The sequence below is a fragment of the Octodon degus genome, unplaced genomic scaffold (assembly GCF_000260255.1).
Source record: "Octodon degus isolate 3935 unplaced genomic scaffold, OctDeg1.0 scaffold00099, whole genome shotgun sequence".
Classification (NCBI taxonomy): domain Eukaryota; kingdom Metazoa; phylum Chordata; class Mammalia; order Rodentia; family Octodontidae; genus Octodon; species Octodon degus.
In genome coordinates, this window is record NW_004524675.1 from 4,852,722 (window position 1) to 4,863,754 (window position 11,033).

The window sequence follows — 11,033 nt, forward strand, 5'->3', positions numbered from 1 at the left end:
AACCCTTCTCCACTGCTGGTAGGAATGTAGACCGGTGCAACTGTTATGGAAATCAGTGTGGAGACTCTTTAGAAAACTAAGACTGGAAATCCCATTTAAACCAGCTATTCCTCTACTGGGAATTTTCCCAGACGATCTGAAAACATCATATCATAGGGATATATGTGTGCCTATGTTTATAGCAGCACAATTCGTGATAGCCAAATCCTGGAAACAACCAAGATGCCTATCACCTGAGGAATGGGTGAAAAAGATGTGGTGTTTTTATACAATAGAGTATTACTCAGCTGTAAAGAATGATAAACTCGAAGCTTTTATATTTAAGTGCATGCCACTTGAAGATATACTCATAGGTGAAATAAACCAGACACACGTGTAAATATCGTAGTTTCCCTAGTATAAGAACACAAAAGAAGAAATACAAATAGAAAGGTATAATACAATTAAAAGGAAAGCAAGAACTTGAGTACTAGATAATGAAGAGAGAGCAAGGAGAGGAGCCAGGAAACATGACAGAGGCAAGTCAAACAGTTATATGTACAAGATGGGCAAGGTAATGGTCCTGAGAATCTTCAGAAGATTTTCAAATCTAGCAGTTAATTGTAAGGATTTTCACCCTGACTAACTATATATACTGACACCTGTGAACTAAGTAACTGTACTGAAGATGGCAATGCATAATAGTAGGTTCTAGCTTGGAGTGCCTGTCATTCTGGACTTCTGAATATGGGCTGCTTGTCCTGACATGCCAGTTGCTGCCGTGCTGTCTCTCAGGTAGATGATTCTTTAAAAAGGAAAGTGGTGGTGAATGAAGGCAGGAGATAGGAAAAGGAGTGTCGTAGGAGTATCCTGCAATTAAGTTGTATATGGATAGATTTCTGGAACTTATGTGTAAACATATACAATTTTTGATTCCTATTTTTTAAATATAGTTTAATTTTCTAAATTTTTTTGTCACATTCTGTAGGGACTTAGTTTAATATATCAATACTTCATGAAAAACACCTGTTCCGTGTTATGCCTAAAATGTTTTATATTAAGACACATAGTGAGGTTAAGCTCAACAGCGTAGGTTATATGGTAATAATAATAAGCTTCTCTTCTGGAGGGTTAACAACCTAAGTTTGCAAACCACAAATTAGAGAAAAAGCAGGGCCGCAAGGAAAGCCAACATTTTGGCCCTAGCCTTCCAAGGTCAATTAAAACTCAGGACATATGAGAACCTGTACTGTAACATCATGTAACTCATTTGTGTCCCAAATTTTCTGATCAAGGAGATTATGGGGCCAAAGAGGAAAGAGATCGATGACGTAGAGTGTGTCTAAGGAGAGTCACATGGGGAGAAGACACTCTCTCAAGCTTTCCCAGAGAGCACATTGGCCAAGCAATGGCCGTGACTCATCCACATGGCTGACACTGACAAAGGTTCTACCATCTGAGGTACAGGACCTCAGGATAAATCCTGAGGGGATTTGACTGACCTTATCAGATCCAAAAGCTACAACTCTTGTTACATAGGTTTTGCATTTTCTTGGTCTTAACCATACAGCAGAAAAGTATAAAAACGAAGTATAAGAAGTAAAGCCATGCTGTTATGTTGAGCTGTAGGGGACTCAGGTCAACAATTTCTGACACTGCCAGTCAAGCAGAAGACCCAATACTATTATGGACTACTGGACTCTTTTAGAATATTTTGCTGAGTTCACACACCTATAATATTCAAATGACAGAACTAAATAAGAAAGGGGATACTGACGAATGTCCATTTTGTATCTGTGTATTCAAAAGGTTTAGGATAGATATATAGTTACATTCTCAATGAATAGAGGGATTTGTTCTAATAGTGTTTGTAAGTAGGATATCATGTCTGCATGTTGTACAGCAAATGACCACTAGGAAGAGAGTACTGAATGTGTTAATTATTGAAACTGTCCTACCAATTTGATTTGAAACTGTCTCATTGCTATTTCTCAATAAAATTATGGGAAAAAATCCTTAATGAACACGTACAACACACAAACCAGTAACACAGTGCTTGGGATAAAGTAAGACTGTTGCTGTCCTCTCAGAGTTCACAATCTGGAAGATCTCAAACACTGTTCAGGTAATTATCAGTAAGGTAAGTGATATGAAAGCAGACTGTAGTTATCTGTCTCTGTGGCCTAGGCAAACAGCTGGAGATGGGAACCAAGAAGTTCAAGGGTATGACTGTTCTTCATAGCACTATCAGAACCATTTTATATCCTTGGTGGTACCAGGGATCAAGTTCTGGGGCATTCCTCCCCTGAAGTACACCTCCAACTCTCTTACTTTTTACTTTAAGAGAGGTTCTAAGTTGTCAAGTCAGAGCACAAGCTTATGATCCTCCGGCCTCAACCCCCCTGAGTGCTGAAATTATAGGTATATATCAACACAACTGATTTCAGGACAGTTTTACCACTTGAAATTGGTCAAATGTCCAACAATTGGATATTGTTTTAATACATTATACTCTGTTTATGTAATATAATATTTATACCTACTACGATTCATACTTTTGAAAATTTCTCTTGACAAGGCAAGGGGCTGGGGAGATGGCTCAGTAGAATAAGCACTTGCCTGGCAAGCACAAGGGCCTGAGTTCAATCCCCGGTTCCGCCAAAAAAAAAAAAAAAAAAAAGGACAAGGCAAAGAACTTAAACTGTACAGTTAAAAGCAAAAAACAAACTTCCAAGTAATTTGTACAATGTGATACAATTTCAATAAATATATGAAAATAAATATGTGTTTAAGAATATGTACAATGTGTGTATACATAATGTGTGTATATGTATGTAACATACACACTAAAAGGACTCATAGTAAAATGGTGGGATATTAGTCATTGGGACTTACTTTATTTGTGATTTTTAAGGGTTTCCAAATTTCTCCATCTGAAATTAGAAGTTTCTGCTTCACTTCTGAAATCTTTCAAGCTACTACCCAGTATATCATAGTGGTTATACTAACAAAGGTGCCTACCAGTTCCACAACTGGCCTTTATAGTTTACTGAAGAAAACAAAGGAAGAGGAATTAATTCATCCTGAGGCAAGAGGATACAGAACCTGACTACTTTGAAAGACAAAATATTTAGGAGGCTTAAAGCAGGAAATAAGTAGTTGCTTAGGGGTAAAAATATAGATTAAAAGAACAAGATAGATATTCAAAAAGAATAAATTAATTCTAAAGTCATTCAGAAAACAATATTACCTGAGAATGTGTCTCATTTTCTTGTAATTGTGTTCTCAGTGTCTCATATTCGCTATTTAGCTTCTCTGTTATTTTCTTAAAGGCATTTTTCCGAGTTGATAATACCATTCTCTCCTGATGCAATTTCTAAATAGATCCAAATTGAAGTAAATGACAGCATATAGCAAGCATGTAGTAATGCAACCAGAATAATACTGGGTTAAATAATTACAGTGATTATATTCTGATAAAGTTTTGCCACAGCATAATTACTCTTAAGATTTGCTTGGAGGGGGCCTGCCCAGTAGCTCAGTTATTTAAGTGCCTGCTTAAACAAAGTCCTCAAGCTCAAGCTTCTGTGGTTCGAACCCAGATAGTGACGGCAAACCAGAAAAGCCCTAAAGGCATTTGGGGCCTCCAAAAAAAAAAAGATTTGCTTGGAAAAAATTATTTGAAGTACATTAAAAGCTATGTTGATATTAACTGTACTAATAATGACACTTCCATGTCCATCTCTATCACACAAAGTTCAATTTAAATTAATGCAAATAGCAATAAAAAGACACTGACAAGTTTTCAGTAGAGAAATATATCAAATCTACATTTAACAAAGTTCATATTTGTTAAGATGCTCTGCATTTTAATTAATTTTATTGAGAAAGAAATAGCAATGAGACAGTTTCAAGACAGATCAGTAGGACAGTTACAATAATTAATATTGCATATTGGGGCCGGGGAGGTGGCTCAGTAGAATACGTGCTTCTCTGGCTAGTGCAAGGGCCTGAGTTCAATCCCCGGTTCCGCCAAAAAACAAAAACAAACAAACAAAAAAAAGATGCAGACATGATATATTGTCTAAACACTACTAGTACAAATCTTTCTTCTCATTGAACTAAGAGAAAGTAGCTGTCTATCTAACCTAATTTGTATATACAGATATATTTATATAGATAGATATATTTTTTTAACTACAAAATGGTCCTTCATTTATATCCCCCTTTTTTATTTACTTTTATCAGAGATGGGTATTCCATTGCCATTCAAATATTGTAGATGCATGAATTCAGCAAAATAATCCAATATAATCCAGTAGACCATATTAGTAGTGGGTTATCTACAGGACTGGCAATGTCAGAAATTGTTGACTTGAGCCATTTATAGCTCTGTATTAAGTAGCAGCTTATATCCCATTTTTCAATTTTTGCCTTTTAATACCCCAGGTCATTGTAAATTCCAGCTATATAATGTGAAAAATTGTATTATGTGTTAAATAATCAACCAAAATAGTATTATGGACTACATATAAATTAAAACTAATAAAAAAACCAATTTGAAGTATAACTTTGTGTAACTCCGTTGGCATTTACCTTTCTCTTTTCTTCACCTGATAATTTTAAAGCTGGCAAATCATTATATGTCTCCAGATCAGCTGTCATTTGCTTAATTTTGCTTTTTAGAGAATGTTGTTCCTCTATCATCTTACTTTCCAGGAGCTCCATTTTCTGTAGATCTAACTGTAGACGTTGACTGTCTGAATAAATAGAAATTTAAGGATATGATTAATCAAAACTTTATTTCTTTCACATAGGAAAACACAATTAAAAATCATGTTTTGCAAAGGTATCTATAAAAGAAATGTTCACTGTGACCAATGAAACACTATACAATCAAGTAAAGAAAGCTTAGCTCCTTTATTAACCTATTTAACTTGATATATATTAACCATACCTGTCTCCATGTTCATATAAATATAAAAACACACTGGAGGGTTTTTTCTTTTTGGTACTAGGAATCAAACCCAGGGCCTCACATTTGCCAGGAAAGTACTGTACCATTAAGTTACATATATCCCTGGCCCTTAGAGTTTTTTGTTATACTTGATAATATAACTTGTGATATGAGGTCATTATTTTAAAATTTTAAAACAAGGTCAGAATACATACTCATAACAGTTATGTAAAGAATCAATATTATCACAAAACACTGCACAGATACACAATTGAGACAACATCATAATTACATACACTGTCCACTCAATTCTCACTGTTTGCGAGACGTATTTCCTAGATAATCACCACAAATCATGAGTCAGCAGACCCGAGCTACTGCTCCTGGGGAAACACAGCCTCTGGTCACAACGCTCTGTCAACTTTCTGAAACATAATCTTGCTTTTTGTGTGCTTCGATTTAGAAACATTTTATCCATATACACTGCTGCTGACTTGTTAGCACTTAACTTATGGCGAATAATACGAGGATTTGCATGAGAAATTAAGCTTATCCAGGGCACATTTACTCCATAAAGCAGCTTTCTTGCCCTTAGGAACACGAGACATCCATTGCACTTCACTTTAGGACTGTTTTAAATAAAAACTGAAATAACAAGACAAACTTTCCCTTTTCAATCTCTTCTGGGAATTGTGCGTGTCAGGCTGCTCAAAACTTTCACCACTCTGCACAAATCTATGAAAGGTCATGAACATGCAATAAGCATTGATTTGGGTTACAAATTAATTTCAGTGAATAGGAAAGTTCAGAAATAGAATCTATGGACAATGAAGACTAGCCACACACATGAGCATGTATTTGTCATTCTTTCATTCAAAAGCACATGCCAGGCAGTGAGGACAGAGGTCACCAGAGACTGCTTTCACTCAAGCAGCTATGTCCCAGGAGAACAGAGAAGAAACCCTCTGCAAAAAAGTGGCTGATTATGAAGAGAGCAGCGCAGCATGTCATAAGAGCACATGGCAAGGATAAAGAGAAGCTCTGCAAAGACAGGGCTCTTAACTGAGGTCTTAAGGATTTGTAAACAACCAAAGAAGGACAAAAGTGGTGCAGAAAAATGAAGTGTATAAAAAGTAGACAGAGGTAAGAAGGTACAGTACCAAGAACCAAAAAACAGAAACTTGTTATGCTGAATATTAATGACATTTAATACTCATATTAAATGGAAATGAGTAACAAAAACGTTTCAAAACTCATTGATATAAAAAGAGGTGCCTATATCACCAAATTTTTAAAAGTTGTTATAAAGACTCTTCGAATTTTTGAATTTTTCCTGAAGCATTTTAAGGGGCCAGGGAGATAGCTTAGTAGAATAAGCACTTGCCTGGCAAGTGCAAGGGCCTGAGTTCAATCCCTGGTTCCGCCAAAAAAAAAAAAAAAAAAAAAAAAAAGAGTTTGACATTCTTAAGACTGATAGGCTAAGTATTTCAAAGCAAACAGAAGTATTTTGAATGGATTAATGGCAACATGTCTTCTACTATAATATATTTAACTTTCATCTCATGTTTTTTTTACATACTATTTTTTTCTTTTTTCTTTTTTTTGAAATTGTCCAAAACTTATTGTAAAGAAAAAAATCATTAAAGCATATACATAAAAAATTAGCTATGGAAGAACAAAATTAAATAGCATCTTATTCCACATTAGAAAGAAAAAAATAAAAGACCAAGTATGTAAGAAACTAGACTAATTAAAGGACTGAAAGAAAAAGAAAATTTGTCCTCTCTGAATTTTATACTTAACAAACAAAGCTTTGAAAACTAAAAGTAAAATATTTTCCATTTATACAAACTTGAAATATTCTAATACCTCCAGACATAGCATATAGCAAATAACAAAGAGCATAATTCAAAAGGCAACAGAAGTTGCACCATGCCCCTGTCATCTCATATTTGATCACACAGAGACCACGGGTATCAAGACCTAAGTCCTACAAGGGGTTTCATTTTGTTGAATTCTTATCTCTCCTAGGGTTGGAAACAGTTATAATAACAAAATGCTGAAGAAGACACTTTTACGATGTTTTAATGCTCTGAACAGAAAATCTGCTTAGTTTGCAGATATTCTGACTGTCTGAAATAGTTATATAACTAACTGAAATTTTGGGTAAATACTAAGAAAATACATTTAACAACTATTTAAACTGACTTTTGTAGGAAAAAAAAGAAGAAAATGATTGGTTGATATAGGGTAAGGTTTATCTCTCTTTAACAACAGATTCCCTTGAAAAGCTTCTCCAAGAGAAGAGACAGGAAGAGGATGCAGTCTAGTTCCTTCTGATATGCTATAAAGTCGCAAAGTTTACCAGGCAGTGTGTACCTAGCAGCAAAATCTCTGAAGAAACCACTTTGACCTAGGGAAATGTTTCTGAAATATTGTGCCATCAGCACATTTGTTTACTCCCCGAAGCTTCCTTTCCAGAAATATAAACAAAAACTACTGCTAAAAGATTCTTTCCTCTCCGCCATGCAGCACATGAGTATTTCTCCACTTTTTTAAAAAAATTCCCTAAGGATCTCTCTATAGGCTTTTTACCCAACCGCTTCACTCCTCTGAAATTTTTATAGCACAGGAGATGGTGTAACTGTGTTTGCACTATGATTCTTTGGAAGACCACAGAATCTCAAGATTCTTTTTTCACCTTCCACCCAAGATGCAAGATCGCCCTTGGCAACCCACAAAAAGGGAATAGAAACTATAGAACACCCAAAAGGTAAACAAAAGTGTTATAGACCTCTCTATGATTATTCTCAGATGTAAAAACTTTGTTGAAGTAGGAGATGATATAAGGAAAGGAAAATAATTTATATGCTTGATTAAAATTAACATAAAAATAACTATTAGTCATATAATTCAACTTTTAGTAAAGAAAACTTGCAGCACAATCTTTATCATAACCATAAACTCAATGTTTATCTCCATGAAGTTCTCATTCTTTTTCAACTATATATCTCTGGAGAAAAAATAATGACTAGTTTTTTTTTTTTTTTTTTTTTTTTGCGGAACCAGGGATTGAACTCAGATCCTTGCCAGTCAAGCACTTATCCTACTGAGCTATCTCCCCAGCCCCAGTGAAGCGCTTATCCTACGGAGCTATCTCCCCAGCCCCAGTGACTAGTTTTAAAAGAAAAAGTAAACACAATATATAAAAGCATAGAAGGGATACAAAGTTCTGATCATTTGCTTTGTTTATGGTGCTGGTATTTGCCTTTAAGAATGTATGTTTCTTTTTATTTTAAAGAAAAAATATCAATAAAAAAGTTTCTAAACAGGCGAGGACAGTAACAATAATATGTTGCCTATTGTTATCTTCATACTAGTTATTCAGAGTATAAGATATAGGCATGAGCTATTGTCCAAACAATATTAGCACAAATATTTTTCATTGAACTAAGAGAAACTATCTGTATAACTACCTTAAGAGTCTTCTTTACATATACATACATGTACATATATTTTTCTATTTCCTTTCCTTCCTTTCCCCTTTATCCCATCACATCTTCTCTTTCTTTCTGAGCAGTCTCTTCCCTATGCTCAGCAGCTATTCCACATTTTGGATCTTCTTTACTCTTTCAGTTTCTCATACTAGTGAGACAATACCAGGTTTACAAATGTGCATATGATTTATTTCAGTTATGAGTATGTTCTCAAATTGCATCCTTTCACCTATAAAAGTCTCAAGTGTATTCTTCTTTTTAGCTGAGTAATACATTCAATTAAAAAATCACATCTTTTTTATCCATTCCTCATTTGATGTGTATTTGAGCTGTTTCCAAGATTTAGCTATTACAAAACATGCTGCTATAAATATGGATAAATATATATCACTATGGTATAATGTTTTTAATTCTTCTGGGAAGATACCCATAGGGGAGTAGGTAGATACAATGGTCCCTGCAATCCAAGATATTTGGGGAATCTCCACACTGACTTCCATAGTGGTTGCACCAGTTTCCACTACCACCAATAGTGGAGAAGGGTTTCTTTATCTCCACAGCCCCTCCACCATTTGTTATTGGTTGATTTCTTGATGACTGTCATTCTTCCTAGAGTGAAATAGAATTTCAGTGTTGTTTTAATTTGCAGCTCTCAAACAACTAATGATGCTGAGCATTTAGTCATGTACTAATCTGTCATGTGTATTTCTTCATCTAAGCAGAGTTTATTTACCTCCGATGCCCATTTTCGTTCCACAGGTATAAAGTTTCAGTTTTACAAAATGAAAAAGGTCTAGAGTTTGAAATGTTCTAGGGTGAAGTAAATTATTATAAGTACTTAATATTGAACTTCATACTCTTAGAAAAGAATAAATCAAACCCAAAGTTCACTCAAGAGAGAAAATTATAAAGATCAGAGCAGAAATTAATATAACTGAGACAAAGAAAACAATACAAAGAAACAATGGATCAAAAAGTTGGTTCTTTGAAGGGCCAGCCAAATAGTTCAGCGGGTTAAAGTGCCTGCAAACAGGTGCAGGGGCCAGAGGTTCAATCCCTGGGCCTGCCATGCTGGCCCCACCCCCAGGGCACCCTGAGATGGGGAATGAGACTGGGTGTGGTGGTGCGTGTCTATAATCCCAGCACTTGGGAGGCTGTAAACAGGCAGATCACTATGAGTCCGATCTAGTAGTGAAAACCTCAACTCCCTGTAGACCCCTCCCTAAAAATACAAAAAACAAAACAAAAGGTTGGTTCTTCTAAAGATTACATAAAATAAAGCCCCTACCCAGCCTCATCAAAAAGAGGAATGAAAAAAACCCGAATTCAAGCAATTAAGAATGAGAAGGGTAAAATCACAATGGATCCAGTAGAAATCCAGATCATTGATATCTACAATTAAAGAGCCTGTACTCTAATAAACACAGAAGAAATGGACAGATTCCTAGATACATATGAACTATAAACTGCCAAATCTCAACTAAGAAGTGTAAATATTCTCAATAATGCAGTATCAGTGAATGAAATTAAAAATATAATTTAAAACCTACCAACAAAGAAAAGCCAAGAACATGATAGATTTCATTGCTGAATTCTGTAAGAAATTTAGAGCACTCATGCCACTAATCCTGAAATTCTTTAAAAGAGAAGCAATACTTCCAAAATCATTCCTAGAACCAAGTATTACCCTCATAGTAAAATCAGAGACAGTTGCAACCAAAAAAGAAAACTTCAGACCAATCTCCCTAATCAACACAGCCACAAAAATCATCAATAACACACTGGCAAACACACTGGGGAGATAGTTCGGTGTTCTAAGCACCTGTCTGGCAATCACAAGGGCCTGGGTTCAATCCTGGGTACCTCAGGCCATGCTGGCTACCAAAACCAGGAGTAGTGGTGCACGCCTGTAATTCCAGTTCTGTGGAGGCTGCGACAGGAGGATCACTACAAGTCTGAGCTGTGTAGCGAGACCCTGTACCAAATAAATAAATATTTTAAAAAGACACTGGCAAACAAAATGCAGAATATGAATATCATCAAAAAATTATACACCATAACCAAGTAGGACTCATCCCAGGGATGCAAGGATGATCCACCACATTCAAACCTATAAATGTAATACATCATTATCAACAGAGCCAAAGGCAAATATCACATGCTCATTTGAAGAGATGCAGAAAAAGTACTAAACAAAAAATTCAACGTTCATTCATGACAAAACCCGACAGAAAATTGGGATAGATGCTCTTTATCTCACTAATAAAAACCATCTATGACAAATCAACAGTTAACATCATACTAAGTAGTCAAAGCTGAAAACTTTCACTCTAAAATCAGAAATAAAACAAGGAAGTCCACTATTACCACTCCTAATTAATGTAGTTCTGGAAAAATGAAGTAGAGCTCTTAGACAAGAGAAAGAAATAAAAGGAATAAGGATAGGAAAGGAAGAGGTTAAACTACCATTATTTGCAGATGACATGATACTTTACAAAGACGACCCCAAAAGCTCCACCAAAAGACTTGTAGATTTAATTTTTTTTTAATTTTTATTTATTTATTTATGTGTGTGTGTGTGTGTGTGTGTGTGTGTGTGT

General features: G+C 35.2%; 1 protein-coding gene across 1 annotated transcript in view; it reads right to left on the minus strand.

The window, feature by feature from the left end:
* The window catches only part of Ift74 (intraflagellar transport 74), a 112,632-nt gene that overhangs the window by 12,477 nt on the left and 89,122 nt on the right, over window positions 1-11,033 (minus strand). The window contains exons 16-17 of the mRNA XM_004638567.2: window positions 4,576-4,739; window positions 3,230-3,355 (exon numbers count right to left, since the gene is read on the minus strand). Of these exons, the coding sequence (XP_004638624.1) occupies window positions 3,230-3,355; window positions 4,576-4,739 (290 nt within the window). The remainder of the gene's footprint in view (window positions 1-3,229; window positions 3,356-4,575; window positions 4,740-11,033) is intronic.